The following is a 23,991-nucleotide window of genomic DNA, read 5'->3' on the forward strand; positions in this document are numbered from 1 at the left end:
GAGGTACGGGGTACGAGAGCCCAGGAGGATTCGGGGTGGGTGCGAGGCCCAGGAGGCCCGGCGGGGGTACGGGTCACCTGGGGTCGCAGCGGGGCGGGACACCTATGGGGGCGCGGCGGGGGATCGCTTGGGGGGCGGCGGGGAACCGGGGCGGGGGTTCTCGCAGAGTCCGAGGGTAACCCGTGGAGGCCTGGAGAGGCTTCACCCTAGCGCCCGGCATCTGTTTCTGGTTTTTAAACTCGCCTGCGTTGGTAGTTGATGCTTGGTTTTCAGCGTGGTTAGGACGTACCCAGAATGTCAGGACCGAGGGCAGATGCAGACCCTTTGCCCAGAGCCCCTAAAGCCATTGTGGGATCTCCTTAGTTCAGGCGTTGTCCATGGGCCTTCCTTAGGGTGGCTGGGCTTATTCTGATGATTACCTCTTTTTTACTATTTTTAGTTTAAAATTTTCTTCCTTTTAGGAAATAATGACACACATAGTGTGTAATTTTTAAAAAATTCTCACTTGGCAAAATAAAGCCTCAGCAAATCATTATTACCGTTTTGTTTTTGTAATTTTACTAGTCACGAAGTCTGGGGATTAACCCAGAATTAACCCAACATCTTCATCTTATGGAGGAGGAAAATTAGTCTCAAGGTCATGCCTTAGTTGGTAAAATTATTCTTTGACTTGTTCATCATTTGAGAGGGTGTTAGACCTACTGGCTGTGATAGCAATTCAAGTCGTACATCTTTACAATTCACAAAGGGCCTTACAGGTATGTCTTGGGGGGTAGGCATGTGGGATAGAGACCATGGATATTATTATGCTTCTTACAGATGAGGCCTGAGCCATGCCATGGAAGGATTAGGCTCAGAACAGTGGGCCTGAATGGAGCAAGGTGGTTTGAACCCAGGTCTGTAGACTCCAGCCAGGTCATGGGTATTTTCCACCTGCCTGCTATCTTTCTAGAGTGGGGGAGGAGAGAGGGCAGTGGTCACTTCTGGGACCAGGCCTTTTCATTGCCAGCTGAGTAGGCAGTACTTTGAACTCATAAGTAGAGTAAGCAACGGCCCATCCCTGGAAAAGCCAGACTCACTGACCTAGGGGTTCAAGATCCCGCTGCATTCCTGCCCCTCTTGTCAGGAAAGGATGAGGCAGGGCCTGGAGGCAGCATGAGGGTGGCTGAGCCTGGGTGGGGCCACCATGAGGCTTTTAAAAAGTCATGGTGCATTTAGGGCCAAGTGCATTGCTTTGTGGACATGGGTCAGAGGTGTCTTAAGGCTGGTCTGGTAATTCTGTAAGCCAGTAGTCCCTAAATTGTGTCCCTGTAGTAGGTGGCATGTGATATTTGCAGTTCCAACTGTTTGTGAGTGACCCCATGAGACTGCAGTTATTTGTAATTTTCCGAGGGCTACTCATTGCAAAGCGAAGACACAAACCCTTTAGTATTCTTTATTTCATTTTATGGGGAAAACCATTACGCACCTGTTACAGTGTGTACAAATTTAGGGATAGTTCTTAACTCCAGACCTAAGTCCCAGGTGGCTACTCTACAGGCTTCTTTGGTAGATCAAAGGCTAGCCAGGGAGACAGTGCTTCCTGAGATCCCCTAGCCTGTCTCAGTCAGCTGACTAGAAAACATTAAACCTACTACACTAGGCATGTGGGGAGCAAATCCAGAGATAGAGGGTAGAGGTAGGAGGAGAGTGGTCATCCTGACTGGCTGTTCATAGAGGAGTCCCCAAATCCAATGTTCTTTACTAAATGACAATCTCCATGAGAGAGTTGGGAAAGAAAGAAGAAATCCTGACCATTTTTGAGGACCTTACGAATGTGCTAGGTATTGTGCCAAAGGAAATGGCAAGATTGAAGGCATCCAAGGAAAAGGTGTGTTTGAGAAATGACCCACAGCCCGGAGTGTTTGCAGCTAAGTGCAGACAAGGCCACAGGAGAGGCTGGGGCCTGACTGTGGGACCTGGCCTCGATGGTGTGCTCTCTGCCCACCACTCCCTGAAGGGTGTTTTCTGGTCAAGAAATGACACCATGGCTTTGGCGCTCTGGAAGTCCATGTGACAGCAGTGTGGAGGAGGCAGAGGGGCAGGAGACACAGGCTACCCACTCACCTGCTACCATCTGCCTTCTTGTGAATGGGCCTCACTGTGTGCCTTTCTCCTGTCTTTGTCTCTTGCCTGGCAACTCCTCTTCCTGCCTCTTCATTGTGGGGCTTCCTGGGGTTTTGTAGGCTGTCTCTGCTAATTTCAACACATTTCTCTGCAGGGTCGCATCCATTTCTGTGGCTTTAACTGTTGTCTAAATCAGAGGTTCTTAACCCAGGGTCCGTGATTCGTGGATGGGCTTCTGGGGCTCCCTGTAATTGTATGCAGCGTTAGGGGTAGTGTGTATTTTCCTGGGAGCAAGGTCTGTTGCTTTCATCAGATTCTCAGAGGGGTTCTTAACTCTTAACATGTTACAACCATCCATCCTGAATTTACAGATTTTCATTTCCAACTGTGCACTGGATATAGTTCCTCGAGTTTACTTGACAAACATGGGCTACCAATGCAAAATATATATTTTTTTCAGATTCTCAGGTAGATAATTTGAAAAACACAAAAAGTATAAAACAAAATAAAACTAAAGTGTAATCCAGGTTTCCATAGACCACCACTCTTAAAATCTTGGTGTATTTTTAAATAGTCTATTACTCTTACCAGAGAGACAGTCTTACAGAAATAGCTAGAGTCCCCCCCCCACCCCCCCATCTGAGTTTGGTGAGTACCTGGCAGACATTTTCCTTTGCATTTACATATTGTGTTTGTTCTTTGCTTTGTATTTGCATAAGTGCTATCATACTGTTCTGCAGCTTGCTTTGTTCACCCAACAGTATGCTTGGAAATTTTTTCCATGTCAGAACAAAGAACAGATCTACCTAAGTTTTGATAGTTATATAATATTCTATGGTGTGGTTATGTTATTCAGTGAAGAATGTTGCCAGTTTTCTCTAAGATCCTGCTGCTTGTCCGTGTCTCTCTGGGCACTGAGAGTTGGTATGAAGAATTGGACTTCATGGTCAGAGGGCTTGTCTGTCTTTAAATTGATCCTACCAGATTATCCTCATAAATGGTGGTACTTCCTTCCCCTCCACCTACAGATTTTAAAGGTTTTGTATACCTCCCAACACATGACATCAGACTTTTTGACTGTCTGATGGAATTATTGAGTCATAAATAGGAAGCAAATAACAAATTCACTCAGCAAGTCTTTAAAGATAGAAATCTTGGGATAGCCAATTAACTCACTTGATTAGAGCGTGGTGCTGATAACAACAAGCACCAGGGTCAAGGGTTCAGATCCCATACCAGCCAGCCACCAAAAAAAAATCCTTGTATTTCCTCAGAAACAGTCACAAATAATGTCAAGTTCTAACCACCCACATTCTACAAGTAATATTTGATATCCATAAGAATCACCTGTCTGAATCTGTGGGGGACTGGTTCCAGGACCCCATGAATACCAAAGTTTGCAGATGCTTAAGTCCCTGATATAAAATGGCATAGTATATAAATATAACCTATACACATCCTCCTGTATACTTTAAATCATCTCTTTGTTACTTATAATACCTAATGCAATGTAGGTACTATGTAAATAGTTGTTATAGTGTATTGTTTTATTATCGTATTATTATTTTTTTCTAATTTTTTTTTTTACCCTCCCTCCATTTTTTCTAATATTTTTGATCCACGGTTGGTTGAACCTGTGGATGTGAGCCCACGGATGTGGAGGGCTGCCTGTAATCTCATAGTCCTCAGCTTTTTTTCAGAAAATGTGGTCATTGTTGCACTGATTTGTTTTTACACTAGGCCAGCGATAAGGGAAGGAGACCTGTCCTAGAAGGAAGGAGCCAGGCTGAGGATGGCTGGAAGGATCCACAGTACTGTGGGGTGGGCCTGGGAGAGGTCAGAGACACTGAGTTCAGGGAAGGTACCCTGGCTCTGGGTGGGTCTGGGGAGAATGCTGAGCTGCGTACAGGTGGGACATGTGGTAGGGATGAGGTCACTGAGTAAGTAAAACCCAGGAAGGTGCAAAACCCAGGACTGTCTGACTGGTCAGGGTTGAGGAGAAGCTGTCACTGGGTGACAACCCAAGGCCAGTGGTTCCTCTGTGGACCCAGACGTGACTGAGGAGGGAGGGCACATGTACCATGGCTCCTCCCTCCTCTCCTCCTTCCTCCCTCCCCCCTCCTCTCTTCCCTTGTGACCTCCTCAGGTCCCTTCCTCAGCTCACTGTCCTTTACGACCTCAGCTGGAGACCTCATGCACCCTCCTGGCCACTCCTGCCTGCTTCCCTCAGGAACATCACCACCCCTTGAAATTCTCAAGGACTAACTACTTGGCAGCTAAAAGCACTACCATTAACATACATTGGACATTTTAAAGTACCTAAGACTGGGCCAGCCTGTGGCTCACTCGGGAGAGTGCGGTGCTGATAACACCAAGGCTACAGGTTCGGATCCCATATAGGGATGGCCGGTTTGCTCACTGGCTGAGCGTGGTGCTGACAACACCAAGTCAAGGGTTAAGATCCCCTTACCGGTCATCTTTAAAAAATATATATATATATAAATAAAAAATAAAGTACTTAAGACTTCATTTTAATCTTTTGTCTTCCTGTAATGGAAGATAATCTCCCAGCACCATCATTTTGTGGGGACGGATGGGCTCAGCTTTCCCATTGGCAGCCTGGCTTGGTGCAAATAGGCCAGGCCACAGTCCCAGAGTCCACAGGTTCTCTGCATTCAGTAAAAGATGGATCCTCCGGCCAGGTGGAGGGGAGGGAAGGGAAGGGAAGGGGCCCACAAACCACAGTTTGAGGAGGAAGCACTGATGAACTCAAACAAGATGTGTCTTGGTTTTTGGGAGAAGTCTGACAGGAACCCTTAGCTTGCTCAGTAGCTGCTGTAGCTTGTGCAGAAGGGACACAACTTTGCGAACAGGACCAAGACTTTGCAGTGTCTCTCCTTCATGGATCTGGGATTGTCCAGCCAGCCAGCAGCTAGCTATGTGGGATATAAGGGAAGTACTGTCTCTGTAGAGCAGCTCTCCAACCTTTACTTAACCTGCCATGGGTGGCAGAGTGCACCAGGGCCTCATCAGAAGGAACAGCCATGCGCTTGACCTCTCTGTGGAGACAGACAGAAGAGCCCACCCCAGTTCAGGGGAGGGCCTCTTACCCAGAACCATGAGTAGCAGGGACTTTCTAGTTCTAAGGAATGTTCTTTTAAATTTAGATCCTGCCCATTTCCAACAAGTGTGTGGTTATGTACTGTTCTTTTTTTTTTTTTTTTTTTTTTCCTTTTTGTCTTTTCTCGTGTCCGGCAACGGATCACAACCCTCAGTGTCGCGCCCGTACCGGACCGGGACCGGCAACGGGATCGCAACCCTCGGTGTTGCTCCCACACCTCGCTCAGCCAGTGAGCGGGAACCGGTCTGTATGTGGGATCCGAACCCTCGGCGGGAACGCCACTGTGCTCCCAAGCAGCGCCGCGCTCCCAAGCGGCGCACCGTAGCAGTGCGCCACTGGGCCGGCCCTGTACTGTTCTGAGTGCTTTTGCACATGTGAAGTTATGTGATCTTCACAGCCACCCTAAGTACTGTATTATCCCCATTATACAGCTGAGAAAACTGAGACCCAGCTAAGCAGTTTAAGGTACACTTGATGCAAAATGACCCCATTCAGAATCATTACAGTTGGTTTTAATTTGGTTGTGGAGGCACAAACAGAAATGTTGGAGTTGGTAGTTTTTGCTCTGATTCCACAGCCCATGCATCATCTCCCCAGTGTCCGTGGATGCATCTGAAGTAAGGATGTGCTCACATGGCTCCCAGGGGTAAGAAGCTGTATTGAAAGAAGGGATAATACCGTCAATTATGGCTTTGCAAAAGATGTCTGAAAGTGGCATAACTTAGAAGCAGAGATTCTCACTCGAGGCTGTGTGCTTTCCTGCTGTGGTTAGCCGTGGTGGTTCTGTTTTAGATTCTTGGCACTGTGACTTTTGATAAAATTGTTAGTTAACTTAATTTTTAAAAATAAGTGATATATGCCCATGGTATCCATTTCAAAAGTTATAAAGGGGATGTAGATGAAAATTAAGGCACCTCCCATTCCTATTCCAAGAAGCATGCTTACCTGAGGGTCTGTGCTCCCACCATACACAGCACTGGGGGTGAGCCTGGCTCATTGTTCTCTGTCTTTTTTAAACCCAAAATGTGTCGCAGAGGTGTCCTTTATCAGTTTTGTTTCTGTTTTGATTCTTGGCTTTTTCTTACGGGTCCATAGGTCTTTATACCTTAAGAGAATGAATCCTTGTCATTTGTACTGCAGATTCTTTTCCTCGGTTGGCCGTTTTGCCTGTCTGTCAGTCTTGTCTGCTTTGGTGGCGGGCCAGCACAGCGATGGAGTCCTGGACCTATGTGTTATCAGCAGCACATGCTAATCATTTTGTCTTCTGAATTTATGAAGATTTCCCTACTCAGATATTTTTCTTTAAAAAGTCTTTAATATTTTCTTTCAGTGTATTTTTTGTTTCATTTTTAGTTTAATCTTAGATCCAGTTGGTATTCATTTTGGTGAAAGAGCAGTAAGGATCTACCTTTATTTTTTTTCAGGTTGTTGTAAATGGAATAACCTCCAGATACTCAAAGCCACTCAGATCAGAGATGGAATTTCCAACTGTATTTGGGCCTATTTCTGGGATCTCCTTTTTCTGACCTGTTTGTGTATTCATTAGCTAGTACTACAACCTTAAGTTATTGTAAAGCATTATTAAATTATCATGTGTTATGATCTGGCAGGTTTTATCCTCCTTCATTCCTGTTCTTTTTCAGAATTTTCCTGATATTGTACAAATATTTCTATACAGAATCAGCTTATCTGTTTTTGACCCTAAATTCACTTACAGGTTAATTTGGGGAGAATTGACTTTAAAAATTATGAAAAAATTATGTTAAGCTTTCCCTTTCAAAAACAGGGTATGCCTTTTCATTTGTTCAAATCGTTCATATTCTTCAGTATTTAAATTTCGAACAGGTGTTGCGTATCTACAATTTTTTCTTGTTGCTACTATAAATGGGAGTTTTCCTTCCATGTTTTTAACCTATCTTGATATAGGAAGGCAATTTTTTTTTTTTTTTTTGTCTTTTTTGTGACCGGTAAGGGGATCGCAACCTACCGGCCATCTCTATATAGGATCCGAACCCGCGGCGGGAGCGCTGCTGTGCACCCAAGCACCGCACTCTCCCGAGTGTGCCACAGGGCCAGCCTGAAGGCAATTACTTTTTATCTTAACTTTGTTATGTCCCCAGCTTGCTTAATTTTCTCATCGTTTGCAATAGTTTTCTGGTCAATCTCTTGGGTTCTCCAGGTCTGCCTGAACTATAATTTCTTTCTGTTATGGATAAAATGCAAGTTGATTCCGACTTCGTGGTGGCTGAAACTTGGTGTTGGGTGGAGGCCTTAGAATATGTTCTTTAGGAAAGTTGCTGACCATGGTCTCCTGAGTATGTGATGGGGTTGACATTCCTAGCCCTCCAGTCCTCCAGCCCCCATGTCTGCTGCATCTCCCGCAGGCATGTCACTTCTTGTCTGCTCATGGTCGTCTTTATCCACCACCTTTCCCCGGGGATCTGAGATGGGAGTAACTGGTTGAGCCTGGAAGCTTATCCTTGGCCGCGGTCTTTCCAGATACGTCGTCCAGTATGTTGAGAGCCAACTCATGCACCATCCCCACTGGAGCTGCTGCCCAGGTCTGAGCCTTCGTGATCTTAGCCCAGCAGCCGGTGACGCAGGCCTGTCCCCCCGGACTCAGGGCCCTGTCATGGCTCCCCATCGTCCAGGATAAAAGCCAGTCTTTTCTGTGGCCCATAAAACTCAGCCTTCCTGGCCTCTCCTGCCGCTTCCTCCTCCTCACTGGTCACTTTCTCCCCTTGCCGCAGCCACATGGGCCTTCCTGCTGACTCCTGAGCACCCTCAGGCCCTGCCCTGGTGGTGCTTGTGCTCCTCTCCCCAGCAGCGTGTGGCTCGCAGCTTGCCTCCTTCAGGCCTATACGCACACAGCCCCTTCTCCAGCAGACCACTCTGACCACCCTGCAAACACAGCAATCTTTCCCCTACCCACTTCTTGACATGCCTGGTCCCCTAACCGTAGCCTACTCTTTCTTTTTTCCATAGTGCTTAATATCTAGTGTATCCTATTAAAAAAAAAAAAAGTCATTGTTCATTGTCAGCCTCCCCTCACCTTATTGAATGAAAGCCAAGAGCAGGGCATTTTTGTCCTTTACTGATGTGTCCCAAACACCTTGAAGATTCCTAGCAGTAAATAAATATGTGGATAAGTCCAAGAGGACACTGACTTGCTTCACGTTCGTAAATCTCTTTGGACCCTTGCAGCAGCCTCGTGAGGTGTGCAGGGCAGGGAGGTCCCTCTTATAGATTAGTATAGATGTGCTTAGTAGTGTCTGTGCAAAGACTGCTCCTCTGCGTTGCTGCCTACCTCTCCTTTGAGCTCCTGGAGGATCTGGGCTGTGTTTTAAAGCCCCGTTTACCATTGTACAGTGAGACTTACACAGCCTTGAACCCTTGGCAAAGACTGGCTGCTTGTTAGAAAGCGATTCTCGCCTCCGAACACTCTCAGGTAGTGCAGATTGCAGTGATCATTGCTCTGGAGTCCAGCTGTCACTCTGGCCTCCCCCTCCCAGGAGCCAGTGTTATAATATCTGGCATATGTTTGTCCTTGTGTGTTACTTGATAGAACCTTTCATGCACATTTTCTTAGCCAGGCCCCTACTGCTGCACAGTGAGCCTTAAACTTTTCAAAGCATGTGTTCACCCTGTAGAGGTGGGATGCCCCTTCCCCGGATTTGGCTTGGATGTTACTGTGTGTTGAATTGTGTTCACCCAAAACATATGTTGAAGTCCTAACCCCCAATACCTGTGAATGTGACCTTTTTTGGAAATAGGGTCTTTGCAGATGTGATTAGTTAAGATGAGGTCACCCTGAATTAGGGTGGGTTCTCACATATTATGACTGGTGTCTTTATAAGAAGCAGAGAAGAAATACAGAGCAGACACACAGAGGGGAGAAGGCCATTTGAAGACAAAGGTGGAAACTAATGTAGCTGTCAAGCCACACATAGGCCATATGAGTTTCCTGTGGCTGCTGTCACAAGGCACCACAAACTGGGTGGCTCCAAAAAACCCAAATTTATACTCTCACAGTGCTGTAGGCTGAAACTAAGGTGTTGGTAGGGCTGGTTCCTTCTAGAGGCTCTGAGGGAGAGTCTGTCCTGGCCAGGCCTCTCTCCACCTTCCAGTGGTGCCCACAATCCTCAGCGTTCCTAGGCTTGTAGACACCTCACTGTAGTCTCTGCCCTGTTGTCACATCGTGTTCTTTCTGTGTATTCAAATTTCCCTCTTCTTATAAGGACACCAGTTATGGCATTAGAGGCCCACCCTAACCGAGTATGACCTCATCCTGATCTAATAATCACATCTGCAAGGACCCTATATCCAAGTCAGGTCGCATTCACAGGACTGGGGTTAGGATTTGGACTTACTTTTTGGGGGATGAACTGTTCATCCCACAGCATACACCAAGAGGCTTTGAAAAGCATTATTACTCATATAGTGAGGCTTTTGGGTCAGAGCAACTGGCTTGAGGTTCTCTTTCAGTTCGGAGGTGGTACCTGCATGAGGGTTCCTATGCAGTGCCAGAGGAGGGTACCTCTGGGCTTTCTGCCAGCTGGCCCAGATGTGGGGCAAATGGGGAGGGGACTTGAAAGCTGTTGGCATCAAACATCAACAATGGAGCTCGGCTCTTTATTGTTCGAGCAGTTAATGATATATTGTTGGTTATAATGCGGTGAGTAGTTGCACTCAGATTTCTCTAGCACTCCTCTTGTTCAGGATCATTTTCCTGGGCCTCCTTGTTTTGTTGGCACCACCCAGTGAAGGAGCAAGGTTTGTTGCTAAGAATTCATGATGAATGTAAGACAAGAACTGGGCCCTGCTCACAGGGTTTGCCCTGCTTATTCCAGGCATTGATGGGCACTGCTCCAGGAGAGCCCGACTCTGAGGTAGGTCAGTGGAACAACAAAGGCATGATTTGCCTGGTTGATCATTTCTTACTCATGGAACACCAGGTGTGCTGAATCAGAATCTCCAGATGTTAGTAGAAAAGCTCCTTAGGTAATTCTGTTGGGCAGTTAGAAAGAAACGAAAAGGAAAAAAAGAGAAAAAAAGACAAATTTAGCCCTGTGCCACCTTCCGTGGAGAGACAGCAAGACAGACGGCCTCCAGAGTAAGGGGTGCTAGAAGCGGACCTGCCAGAAGTAGGGACAAGACCAGCCACATGCTATTTACAGTATAGGGGCTCCCAGGGGGAGGCCCAGCTGGCCACCCTGGTTGGCAGGTCCCAGCTTGGAGTCCATCTGTGCCCTGAAGCTAGTCAGTGTCTTGATTCCTGCAGCCAGACTTGGACAAACCAGCACATCCACTTGCTAACTTAGTGATAAGGAGCTGTAGACACCCTGGACTCTGTGAGGGTGGCTGTGGGGTCACCCTGCCCTGCAGAGAAGTCTGTGTGGGGAAGCCTCCAAGGATGATGGGTGAGCTGCCTCTGTGCAGGCAGCCCCCAGTGGGGGGCTTCAGAGGACTTAGGCTCTTCTGTTTGTTTGTTTTGTTGTGTTTAAGCAATTTATTGACAGACCTTTGCTGAGACAGGGTTAGGTTATTTTTGCAAGTGATGGAGGTGGTTAGTTTCATTTCTAGAGAGTGATTTTATCTTCATATTTTAGGACCACCTTAACATATTTACCTTTTAAAAAATTGCCTCCAATATTAAAAGTAGAATGTTTTCCAGAGTTGTTAAGGATATGAGAAAATATTCATGATTAGTTAAGTGAATAAGGAAGTGGAGTGTGTTGAGCAAAAGATGCTAATTAGGAAAACAAGTGCAGGCCAGAGTGGCCCAGAAGACCTAAACTGAACAGGCATGAGTCAGACAGCAGGACAGGCACCTGGGATGCGGTGCTGCGTATCAATTAGCAGAACAGGTAGAGCAACATGGTAATTTTCAAAAGTATGACAGGAAAAAGAGCAAAAGCATTTTCTTGATACTTTTTTTTTTTTTTTTTTTAAGATGACCGGTAAGGGGATCTTAATCCTTGACTTGGTGTTGTAAGCACCACACTCTCCCAAGCGAGCTAACCGGCCATCCCTACATAGGGATCTGAACCCATGGCCTTGGTGTTATCAGCACCGCACTCTCCTAAGTGAGCTACGGGCCGGCAAATCGTCCACTTTTTTTTTTTGGTGGCTGGCTGGTACTAGGAATCAAACCGATGTGACCTTAGGATTATAAGGCTGTACTCTAACCAACTGAACTAAGCAGCCAGCCCCTTCTTGATACTTTTCTGTATTTTATATTTTACCTTAGTTTTGGAATTAGAAAAAAATATTAATGATATTAGCAATTTTCAAATCGTTTTTGCAAAAAGCTCCCATGCCTATGGCTAGAGCCATTGCCAGTGCTGTTGGTTTTTTTTCTCTCCTAGCCCAGCCCTGCCTGTGGTGCAGACATAGGAGGCTTAGCAAGGCTGTGAGGTCTTGAGCTCAACAGGGAGTAGAGCTGGCAGATTGGCTGGGTTTTTTTTTTTATATATAATTTTTTAAGTTATTAGCTGTAATTACAAGTTATGTAAAACCTACGAGGTCTTGAGCTCAACAGGGAGTAGAGCTGGCAGATTGGCTGGGTTTTTTTTTTTTATATATAATTTTTTAAGTTATTAGCTGTAATTACAAGTTATGTAAAACCTACCCGAGCTGTAAAATTATGAACTAGAAGGGAACCAGAAGATTCATGTTTGGGTCCTGGCTGTATGTTTGCTCACTTGGTGATGTTGGAAAAATCCCTTGACCTAACCTCTAAGCTGTTAGTCTGCTTGGGCCACCATACAAAATGCCAGACTGGTAACTTAAATGACAGACGTTAATTTTCTCACTAAAGGTTCTGGAGCCTAGAGGTCCCTGATCAAGGTGCTGGGAGATTTGAGTTCTGGTGAGGGCCTGCTTTCTGGCTTTTGGATGGCTGCTGAGTCCTCACATGGCCTTTTCTCTGTGCACCTGCAGGGAGAGCGCAAGCCCTCCTCTTGTTTGGACATGAGTGCCATCAGGTTAGGGCCCCACCCTTACAACCTCATTTAACCTTAATTACTGAAAGGCCCCATCTCTAAATGCAGTCACGTTGGAGTTAGGGCTTCAACATATGAATTTTGGGGGAACACAGTTCAGTCTGTTAAAAGCATTAAAAGATACTGAGCACGTACTAAAGTAGTAAATGAAAAGCACTAGGCAGACATGAGATGCTCTTCTCTCCTGCAAGGCCCAGCCCTGCCTCCAGTTACAGCCCAAGGGTTTCAGGAGCAGCGCTGCACCTACCACCTGGTGGTTTGTGCATCTCAACCAGTTGTCACGTGTCTCAAGTAGTTTGTTGACAGGAATAAAGTACATAGTCTGCCAACATATGTACATTTCTGTAAATTAGCACAAACTCAAGGTCATCCCTGAGACAGTGCTGCTCTTGCTCACTGCTCTCTTGGGTGCGATCAAAAAGGTTGAAGTTAATCTCCTGTGCAGGGTGCTGTCAGGAATGTGTGTCCCGGGGTGAGTTTCCAGCCTGGGAGCACACCTGTGTGTGGTGGAGAAAGACCTGACCAGCAACCGGCATCGTGGTCTGTGAGTGCCTGTCCTCTGTCCTCTCCCTGCCTGGAAGTTACCAGCACAGTGTCCTTGAGCTGCTGGGCCAAGCCTGCTGTTTTCCCTCTGGGAACTATTTTTAACCAGTCATGTTAATTTCCTGTTTTAAAGTTACTTTTGTTTTTTTTCTTATTACAAAAGCAATATATGTTCTTTTCAAAGAAGTAAAAAGAAGGCCATGACAACTTCCGTTTTTATCAGTATCAGGGTCAGATGAAGTCAGGACGGTTGTTTAGTGTTCTGTTCTGTAAAGTGACTAAGACAGCCATGGACATAGTGAACACTGTAGTTACCGGAACTTTGATCAGAGAGTGAGAGAAGCCTCTGAGCAGAGGAAGAGACTCCAAGGAACATGCTGGAATGGCAACCAAAGGGCCTAAAATTTCCTCTGGGACGGTGGATTCGATTAACACAAAACTTTTGCCTTGCTGAGGAATTGAGTGGGGATGTAGGGAGGAGCTAAATTGCTGTGTCTCGAGGGGCCTGAGCTCTGTCCTCTGCATGCTACAGACTCAAGTTTAGAATAACTCTTGCAAGAATATTGGTTTGAAGAGCACCAGATTATCCATCTTCTTGAAGCATCCATTTGTCCTGACCCTGACTCACCTTATCATTTTAATAGTTGTGTTTTATTAAATTAACACTTGTTTCTTGTATTTAAAAAATTCAAATAAGACCAAAATAAACTGATGTCATTCTATCCAGACATACTATGACCACCCTTAACTTTTTAAACCTTTTATTTGGAAATAATTTCTACTTAGAGATAAGTTACAAAGATAAAAAGGCCTCTTCCAGATTCTCCTTTTCTTAACATTCTACCTCATTTGCCATTCTCTCTCTCGCTCTTGCTCTGTGTGTGCATACATATACACACACATATATAAGCACACACATGCATCACTTTTTCTTAACTGTTAGAGACTGTGTTAGTCTGTTCGGGCTCGCACAACCAAAATATCATAGACTGGGTGGCTTATAAACAACAGAGATTTATTTCTCAAAATTCTGGAGGCTGGAAAGTTCAAAATCAAGGCACCCTCTGGAGAGGGCCAGTTCCTCATAGCATCTTCTTGCTGTGTGCTCAACTGCTGGAAGGGGCAAACAAGGTCCCTCGGGCCTCCTTTAAAGGCACTAATCCTGTCATGAAGGCCCCACCCTCATGATCTAATGACCTTCCAAAGCCCCACCTACAAATACTGCTACCTTGGGGATTAGAATTTCAACATATGAGTTTTGAGATGACACTTTGTAGTCATCTACAGCAAGTAAATTTCATATATCATCACACTTTGTTTCCTAAGATTAGAAATATTCTCATATAACCACAGTACAGTTAACAATGTCAGCAAATTTAATTTGATAGCACCCATATTTTAATTTTGTCAGTTGACCCCAAAATTTCTCCTCCTAGTTCAGGATCCTGTCTAGGATCAGGTATTGTGTTAGTTTTTCATGTCTCTTTAGCACCCTTTATTTATTTTTTCCTTTTTGTCTTTTTTCGTGTCCGGCAACGGATTGCAACCCTCAGTGTCGTGCCCGTACCGGGACCGGCAATGGGATCGCAACCCTCGGTGCTGCGCCCGCACCTTGCTCAGCCAGTGAGCAGGAACCGGTCTGTATGTGGGATCTGAACCCTTGGCGGGAGCGCCGCCGCGCTCCCAAGCGGCGCACTGTAGCAGTGCGCCACCAGGCCGGCCCTCTTTAGCACCCTTTAATCTGGGTATATCTTCTTTGTCTTTCTGGGATCATACAGTTCTCCCCATCCAGCATAACGTCCCTCATTTGGGTTTGTCCTCATGATTAGATCAGGGTTTTGTTTTCTCAGCCAGAACACTGCGTAGGTGATGATGTGGCCTTTTTCAGGGCACCAAGCTGTGGTCATATGGTGGTCACGTGTCTGCATTATTGAGGTTCATTTCGATTACCCAGTCAGAGTGTTGCCCATGCTCTACATTGTATAATTACTGTTTTTTATTTTCTCCCTGGCACCTTGTAGGCTGTTTATGAGGAAACATTTTAAGACTGGGCAAGTATCATGCTCCTCATCCACATTTTCCTTGGAGAGTTAACATTCAGGACCTAGCATTGATGTTTATTTGTGCTTGAACCAATCTTGATTATGATGGTTGCAAAATGACCTACTCTGACTGCAGTGCCCCTCTACATGTAGTATTCTCTTGTGAGCAAGGGCCCTCTCTTTTCCCCATTTCTTTATCTATTATCTGTATGGACTCATTATTTCCTGTTTTTCCATGGTTTTAAATTAATTACTGTATTTCATTATGTTTGTGCTCACATTGTCCCAGATTTGGCCAGTGGGAGCCCCGCAGGCTGGCTCCCATGTCTTGCGATGTGCGCCATCACTTTTGCGAGCACTTCCTGACTTTCTGAAATAAGATGCTCAGGCTCCTCTGGTCTTTGCCTACCCCAGCCCTCATATCTGCCAGGATCTCCAAGGAGTCCTTGATTCTTTTAGTGTGGGATGGTATTAAAGGGTGCCAGGCATGCACAGTGCCCTTATGGTAAGGACATAGCTAGGAAACAGATGCACGTGTACACGCATATACACAGTAGAAACATGAATGCACAAATACACATCTGCACAGATGCATACATGTGCATATGAGCACACATGTAGAAATCACAATTCACACCAGTACCTCCAGTTCCTGTAAGCCTCTGTACGTTCTTTTGTAACTTTCTCCATCCCGTATTTGTATGTGCTTTCTCAACAGTGACAACCCTGGCTCCTGGCACAATCAACACATTGATTCATTTGTTCATTCCTATGATACCTAAAATAGTTTATTCTTTGTCTTTTTTTTTTTTTTTTTTTTTTTTTGGGGCTGGCTTTAGGTAAGGGGATCCAAAACATTGACTTGGTGTTGAAACACCGCACTCTAACCAACGGAGCTAACTGGCCAGCCCAATTTGTTCTTAACTGGATTACAGTTATCAAACCTGCTTAAAAGAATTCAGTATCACCCCTCCCTGACCATGGGCACGATTAACTTTTGATCAACATTCTTGTAGATTTCTTTATACGCAGCTATAGATAAATATGCACAATTTTATTAAATTATAATCATACTGTACATACTGTTATGTAACCTGACTTTTCCCCCCACTAATTAACATATTCACATCTTCTCATAACATTTCATCTAACATCTATTTGTCCACAAAAAGAAATCTGTAGAATATTTTGTAATGGCTGCAGAATAAGACTGTAGTTCCTTGTTACTGGACTTTGATTTTAAAAGGCATCCAATTTTTCACTATTATATGTAAAGCTGGCATTAACATCTTTGTAACTAAATCTTAATTATTTCCATAGGATAGAAGTGGAATTACTGGTCAAAGGGTATGTATATTTTTCTGTCTTTCTGAGTGGCTGTGTTGCTCTCTGCAGCAGTTTCTGAGGGTGCTGGTGTTTCCAGAGAGTGCTGCTCAATTGTGGCTGCACAGTAGAATCATGAGGGCACTTGTAAAAGCAGTGATGCCCAGGACCAGCTCTCAGGGATTCTGGTTTTCTGGATCTGGGGTGTGACCCAGGGTTTGTAGTTTTTAAAAGATCCCCAAGAGATTTTTGTGTGTAGCGAATTTGATAGGTGAAAGTGATATTTCATTATTATAATTTTCTTCTGAAATTATTCCAGGCGTTCAGATTTGGGAGAAGTGGCCCCAGAAATAAAAGCGTCAGAGAGACAAACAGCCGTGGCCATTGCAGGTAAAGTTAGACGTGGGCCCATTCTGAAGTAGGTGTATTTCTTTTGTCCCCTTGGGATTCTGGGTTCCAGCACCTCCCTGGGCTGGGGATCATGGACATCAAAAATAAATAAGCTTAAGCCTTTTATGTTTCCTTGTACAAGAAGATTCCATCTAAGGGCCTTTTAAGAATCCTTCATCTATTCTTTTAAGCATCCTTCATCCTTCGTCTGTTTTTTCTTTTTTTGCCTGTGCTTTTGGTGTCATATCTAAGAATCCATTGCCAAATCCAAGGTTATGAAGATTTACCCGCATGTCTTCTTCCAAGAGTTATATGGTTTAGCTATTATATTTAGCTTGTTGATCCATGTTAAGTTAAATTTTGTGTATGTTGTGAGGTAGGGGTCCAACTTCATTCTTTTGCATGTGAATATCCAAACTTCACTCTTAATGCTAACAGCCCCAAGGTGTGAAATGGAGTCTTGAATGTCCATTTAGTGCCCAATAACAAGTATTCCAAAATTCAGTGAAAAACTCTATAGGGTGAGTACTGGGTACTGTAATAATTGGGGGGAAGGTCAGTTTGACAGGTGAAAATGGTTTAAATTACCCCACCTGAGTTCCAGCAGGAGGCTCATAACAGTTCTTACTGGGCTCATTTTCAGTGGTGGAGCCTGGCCAACACTCTGGCCCTTGTGTTCCACTTGAACCCAGGGCTCCCATTGGGTTAGAGCCTAAGCTTGTGTCACATTTAGACCACTTCCTGGTAAGAGAAACCTTGGCTAAGGGGACCGAGCCCATGCTGGCCCCCGTGTGTGCTGCCGACTTGTGTCCTCATGTGGGGCCCTTCCGCCCGTTCCATAGTCTGCTGAAGGCTGAAGAATGTCAGGCTCTCTCCACCCCTAGTCAGTGGTTTTCTTAGTTTGGTAGCCCTGACTCTTTGGCTACTTGTGCGTCCTTGACCTCATCTACCTGTCATCTGTTCTGATCCACATGAGAGCTTTTTCCCATCCCCAACCAAGCAAGGCCCTGTTTTCTCCGAATCTGAAGGTTACTACTGATTCCAGCTCAAAAATACTCTCAGAGTCATCTCTACCCCATCTCTGGCAACTCTAGATTTTCCGGTTCACTTCTCTAACCATTTTCTCTCCTTTTGGATTTCTTGGAAAAATTCTTCTGATGTCTTTTCTTGAGTTAGAATGAAGTAGTCTTTTGACTGCTTGGTATTGGGGGTTGGTCTATGTGGGTCATCTTGTGTCTTCTCCTATATTCTCATGCTTTCTGAACCCCCTTTTCTTTTTCTCCTTTTCTCTTTCCGGCTCTTCACATGTCTAACTCCCAGAGACATCAAATAAGACAGTTTGAAATGTTAGGTTTATCTGGCTGATTATATGGGAGTCATGAGATAATTGATAATTCTGAAAATACCAGAATCTTTTCTTGATTCATAAACTTTTCAAAACATAAAATTTGGAATAGATACTTTTACTTGGATCAAAAATCACACACAGAAAAATCTTGCTCACCCAACTCCAAATATATAGGGTTTTAAGATCTTTTTTGCCAATGTAAATGTCTGAATAGCACTAAATTAAATACATTCTATAATGAAAGTATTAATGTTGATAACCTATCATGATGTTAGAGACATTGGACAAATAACAATTTACTTGTAAGTCACAATTTTCCCCTACTCTGCTCCTTCCCTGCTTATTTGTGCTCTGATGTCAATATCATTTAAAATGATTACAGACCTCGGGTCTTATGATAGAATAGATATAAGTTTGATAGGAAGTGATGGATCTTGAAATTGCACCAAGGAATTATATCAATTTACAATTTAAATAATTTCTAAAATCAAAGGTTAACCTATATGTTTCAAGAATTTATTTATTTTTTTATTTTCACAAAGTTTAGTAAATTCCACAAGAAGTATATCCTAGAGCAAATCTCTGTCTTGTGTACAGCTATTACAGTTTTGTGATGTATTTGTTGTTGAAAAAAAGTAAAATTTATATAGGATAAACTAAAGCCAGTAATAGCACTAAAAATAAACATCAGCCACATATCCTTGCTTGAACTTTTTGATAGAAAGTTCTAACTTGCTGATGAAGCTAACTGCATGTTTTTTTTCCTTCTAGATTTGGAATGGAGAGAAATGGAAGGAGATGATTTTGAGTTCCATTCTGGAGGTAGAAACTACAGGATTTGGCAACAAATTGAATTGGGGAAAGAGAGGGAATGGGTAAAGTGAAAAATAGTTGGGATTTTATATTTTGCACAAATGGGAGAAGTTGTTACCTTGGTAGAAAAGCAGGGAGGATTCTGGGTTTAGTTTAAGTTACTTTATGTCAATCAAAGGCACATTATTTGACTGACACTTCATTTCCCTTTGCTTTTTCCATAGATGGTACAAATGAGGCTCAGGACAATGACTTTCCAACAGGTATGCCTTTTCTCTCTCTATTTTTTCTGTCTGTGTTCTAGCTTCCTGTCCCGTTGGAGGGGATGTTATCTAGGCAGTTGGTTCCCACACCTGACTGTGTCAAATCACCTGGGGAGGCAGGGCACTCTGATATAGGATGCTCTAGTTCATTAACCCTTTATGCACTATCAATGATATTGCTAAAAAAAAAAAAAAATCCTAGGGAGTTTGCTAATCATATAGAGTAACCAGCCCCCACTCCCACCCCTCACCCCCCATCAGCCACATCCACTGCCTGTAGTGAATTAACATCTTTGGAGAAGAAGCCAGGAATGTTTCATTTTTAACAAGTTCCTGAAGTGACTCTAATGCACAGCCAGCTTTGGAAACCCTTCATCGGGTCCAATGAATGGCTTTGCCCAAAGCTGCCAAACAGCCTGCCAAGGGCCACACATTGGGCATGGGTGCATATATAAATAGGTTTGTTTACTCTGGCTTTTCCACCTTCACTTTTACTACCATGCTACTTAAAAAATAAAAACAGTTGTTTCACATCTAGCCAAGAAAAATGGTGTCCCTAGTTTCATTCAGGCAGAACTAGGAAGCCTGAACAACACCTGTGAAGGACTTCTGCCACAGTGTGACTCTTTCCCATGCAGTTCTTTGTTTTTGCAATCAATAAATCCACAGGTCCCCTGTACTCTCTGGGGCAGTTCTGTAACCAGACTGCCCATAGAACTCTCTGAGCCCTGTGTCCAGTGCTGTGAGTCCTGCTGGCCACCTGGGAAGTGCTCCTGAAACCACCACTTGATCTTCTTGGGAAACAGGAGAAGGGCTGGATCAACCAGGGTTTCCCCTTGTGGTTTATTTGAGCTTCTAAGGCAGCATCACATGCATTGCTTCCACTCTTGAGAAAGGAACTGGAGAAAAGTCTGCAGCTCAGTGGGATTTGTATTTATTTATTTTGTTCATTAACATTTAAAGTGAACTAATTATGTGTGGTATGAACATTGGTAAGATGTCAGGCCAAGACCTGGGATGTTGGACAGAACTTTTGGAGATAGTATTGTACTGAGCATCTAGCAAGTAAGAGTTTATATTATATAGGGTGATATTTGAATATATGTACGAAGAAGAGCACACTTAATAACAGTCTGCACTGAACATGTAAATACAGTTAAAATTAAAAACTGCATTATTGGTCTCAGATTTGCAAAATGGTTGTTTAGCTATGATTTTGGACACACTCTATGCTTAGTGATATTTTCCTGTTTTTCTGTAAAATATTCTCCAACTTGCAAAGAGAAAAGAACATTAATTGAAAACCAGAGAGTGAATCAGTGATATTGTCCCCTGTGGGAACTTCCTGGTGACGTTGAGGGAGTCCACAGCTGGTCCTGGAGTGTGGGGTGAGGACGAGGGAGCCCACAGCTGGTCCTGGAGTGTGGGGTGAGGATGAGGGAGTCCATGGCTGGTCCTGGAGTGTGGGGTGAGGACGAGGGAGTCCATGGCTGGTCCTGGAGTGTGGGGTGAGGACGAGGGAGTCCACGGCTGGTCCTGGAGTATGGGATGGGATAAGAGAGCCCGGGGCTGGTCCTGTAGTGTGGGGTGAGGACGAGGGAGTTCATGGCTGGTCCTGGAGTGTGGGTTCGGAAGCACAGAAATATCCTGTGGGAGTGGGTTCTGATTGGGAGGTGGGGCCTGCATTCAGCATCTAGGGGGCATGTGCTTTCCACTCTAGCCAATTAATTTTGAGTGTAATGTTGTTAGATTTTTCAGGTTTCTAGAGAAAGTAGAAATCTAGACTTTTACATGAACTCTCTCAGTACTTAAATGTGGTTCCTCAGTGTCCTTTTTTTCTTTCCTTTTTTTACTGTCACACAGACCTGTGGTTGGAGTGGAATTATTTTACCTTGGTGTAGGGGTTCCACCCTGTGCTTTGACCTCAGGTCAGCCTCGGGCACACTTGGCCTCCCATGCCTGCACATTGCTTTCCGAAGGGAGCCATCACTGACCCCTGGCTGGGCTCTCCGTCATGAGTGGTACCCTGGCCCTGGCTCAGGATTGCAGGGTGAGCACTTATGTCTCAATTTCTTTCCACAGTGGAGAGAAGCAGGCTTCAGGAAATGCTGTCACTCTTGGGACTGGAGACATACCAGGTCCAGAAACTCAGCCTCCAGGACTCTCTGCAGATCAGCTTTGACAGCATGAAGAATTGGGCCCCTCAGGTTCCCAAAGACTTGCCCTGGAATTTCCTCAGGAAGCTGCAGGCCCTTAATGCAGAAGCCAGGAACACCACCATGGTGCTGGATGTGCCCCCGGACGCGAGGCCTGTGGAGAAGGAGCACCAGATGGAAGAGGAGGTCATCTATTGGGACCCGGCCGATGACATTGCTGCCGACATTTACTCTTTTTCTGAGCTGCCAACCCCCGACACACCGGTGAACCCCTTGGACCTTCTCTGCGCCCTCCTGCTGTCCTCAGACAGCTTCCTGCAACAGGAAGTAGTGTTGAGAATGTCCCTCTGCCAGTTCGCACTTCCTCTTGTGCTGCCTGACTCAGAAAACCACTATCACACATTTCTGCTGTGGGCGCTGCGGGGCATCCTGCGGACATGGTGGGCCCAGCCCCCGCGGGGGGTGGGCAGCTTCCGAGAAGACAGTGTGGTTCTGTGCAGGACACCCACCTTCGCCTTCGTGCGCATGGACGTCAGCAGCAACTCTAAGTCCCAGCTGCTCAACGCTGTCCTCAGCCCGGGCCACCGGCAGTGGGACTGCTTCTGGCATCGGGACCTCAACCTGGGCACCAACCCCCGGGAGATCGCAGATGGGTTGGTAGAAATCTCCTGGTTTTTTCCCAGCGGTAGGGAGGACTTGGATATCTTCCCTGAGCCTGTGGCCTTTCTGAACCTGAGAGGTGACATTGGGTCTCACTGGCTGCAGTTTAAGCTCTTGACGGAAGTGTCCTCAGCAGTGTTTATACTGACAGACAACATCAGCAGGAAGGAGTACAAGCTGCTGTACTCTATGAAGGAACCAACCACGAGGTTCTACTTCATCCTCAGTCCCTACCGCGGTAAGCGAAACACAAACCTGAGATTCCTGAACAAACTCATTCCTGTGCTGAAAATAGACCACTCGCACGTCCTTGTGAAGGTCAGCAGCACCGACAGCGAGAGCTTTGTGAAGAGGATCCGCACAATCGTCGGCAACGTGATGCGGGCCCCCTGCAGGCGGGTGTCTGTGGAGGACATGGCACACGCAGCCCGCAAGCTGGGCCTCAGAGTTGACGAGGACTGTGAGGAGTGTCAGAAGGCAAAAGACCGGATGGAGAGGATCACCAGGAAGATCAAAGACTCGGATGCCTACCGAAGGGATGAGCTGCGACTGCAAGGGGACCCCTGGAGGAAGGCAGCCCAAGTGGAGAAGGAGTTCTGCCAGCTCCAGTGGGCCTCGGACCCTCCCGAGAAGCACAGGGCTGAGCTGAGGCGGCGGCTGCTGGAACTTCGAATGCAGCAGAATGGCCACGACCCCACTTCAGGGGTGCAGGAGTTTATCACGGGGATCAGCAGCCCCTCTCTGGGTGAGAAGCAGTACTTCCTGCGGTGGATGGAGTGGGGGCTGGCGCGGGTAGCCCAGCCTCGGCTGAGACAACCCCCGGAGACACTTCTCACCCTGCGACCAAAACACGGGGGTACTCTGGACTTGAGTGAGCCACTTTGGCCCGAGCCCCTGGGGGTGGAGCACTTCCTGCGGGAAATGGGACAGTTTTACGAGGCTGAGAGCTGCCTTGTGGAGGCAGGGAGGCTGCCGGCAGGCCAGAGGCGCTTTGCCCACTTCCCAGGCCTGGCCTTGGAGCTGCTGCTGAAGGGGCTGCCCCTGGAGCTGATTGATGGGAGCACCCTGAGCATCCCCGTCCGCTGGGTCACGGGGCTCCTAAAGGAGCTGCATGTCCGACTGGAGAGGAGGTCGCGCCTTGTGGTCCTGTCGGCTCTGGGGGTGCCAGGCACAGGGAAGTCCACGCTTCTCAACACCATGTTCGGGCTGCGGTTTGCCACAGGGAAGAGCTGTGGTCCTCGAGGAGCCTTCATGCAGCTCATCACAGTGGCTGAGGGCTTCAGCCAGGACCTGGGCTGTGACCACATCCTGGTGATAGACTCAGGGGGGTTGATAAGTGGGGCCTTGACCTCGACTGGGGACAGGTTTGAGCTGGAGGCTTCCTTGGCCACTCTGCTTATGGGGCTGAGCAATGTCACCATGGTCAGTTTAGCTGAAACTAGGGACATTCCACCAGCTATTCTGCATGCATTTCTGAGACTGGAAAAAACGGGGCACATGCCCAACTATCAGTTTGTGTACCAGAACCTCCATGATGTGTCTGCCCCTGGCCCCAAGCCAAGAGACAGGAGACAGCTTCTGGATCCACCCAGCAACCTGAGCAGAGCTGCAGCCCAAATGGAGAAACAGGGTGATGGCTTCCGGACACTGGCGGGCCTGGCCTTCTGCGACCCTGAGAAGCAGCACGTCTGGCACATCCCTGGCCTGTGGCATGGAGCGCCTCCCATGGCTGCTGTCAGCTTGGGGTACAGTGAAGCCATTTTTGAATTGAAGAGATGCTTGCTAGAAAACATCAGGAATGGCTTGTCTAACCAGAACAAAAACATCCAGCAGCTCATCGAGCTGGTGAGACGGCTGTGAGCGTTCAGAGCAGTGGAGTTCAGGTGCAGGAGGCTGCTTCGGCAGCCTGTTCTGATGGGGTGTCCACACGGGGCTGCACCCTGGCACCTGAGAGTGGCAGGTGCAAGATCCATGTGAGAAGGAAGACAAGCGAAAGACAGGGTTGGAGTCTCCTCAACAGAGTTGAGAAAGGCGGTAACCTCCCAGACCAGCTCAGAGATGTTCTGGGGAACACAAAAGGCCCCGGGTGGGGGAGACACACAAGCAGTAATTTGTTCATGGTCTCTGAGCACCTGTCCAGGCGCCTGTGGGGCCAGCCCTTTGAGCAGCTGCTCTCTTTCATTGGCCCCTGGAGAGGTCCCTCAGCCGCTGTAGGCAGGGCA

The 23,991-nt window shown here is 46.2% G+C and overlaps 1 protein-coding gene across 5 annotated transcripts in view; it reads left to right on the top strand.

Moving 5' to 3' along the window:
* Positions 1-23,991, top strand: part of LOC103608433 (up-regulator of cell proliferation) — a 44,127-nt gene that overhangs the window by 19,687 nt on the left and 449 nt on the right. Inside the window, exons 1-6 of one of the 5 annotated variants that reach the window (XM_008592858.1) lie at positions 7,317-7,788; positions 16,137-16,163; positions 16,459-16,529; positions 18,649-18,699; positions 18,915-18,953; positions 21,036-23,965. In XM_008592858.1, coding sequence (XP_008591080.1) covers positions 18,666-18,699; positions 18,915-18,953; positions 21,036-23,629 — 2,667 coding nt within the window. In that variant the 5' untranslated portion in view covers positions 7,317-7,788; positions 16,137-16,163; positions 16,459-16,529; positions 18,649-18,665 and the 3' untranslated portion in view covers positions 23,630-23,965. Of the gene's footprint in view, positions 1-7,316; positions 7,789-16,133; positions 16,164-16,458; positions 16,530-18,648; positions 18,753-18,914; positions 18,954-20,252; positions 20,342-21,035; positions 23,966-23,991 lie in introns of those variants that run through there. The other 4 variants (XM_008592862.1, XM_008592857.1, XM_008592859.1 and 1 more) reach the window with 4 other exon arrangements.

Source organism: Galeopterus variegatus, unplaced genomic scaffold (genome assembly GCF_000696425.1).
Source record: "Galeopterus variegatus unplaced genomic scaffold, G_variegatus-3.0.2 Scaffold8411, whole genome shotgun sequence".
NCBI classification, from domain to species: domain Eukaryota; kingdom Metazoa; phylum Chordata; class Mammalia; order Dermoptera; family Cynocephalidae; genus Galeopterus; species Galeopterus variegatus.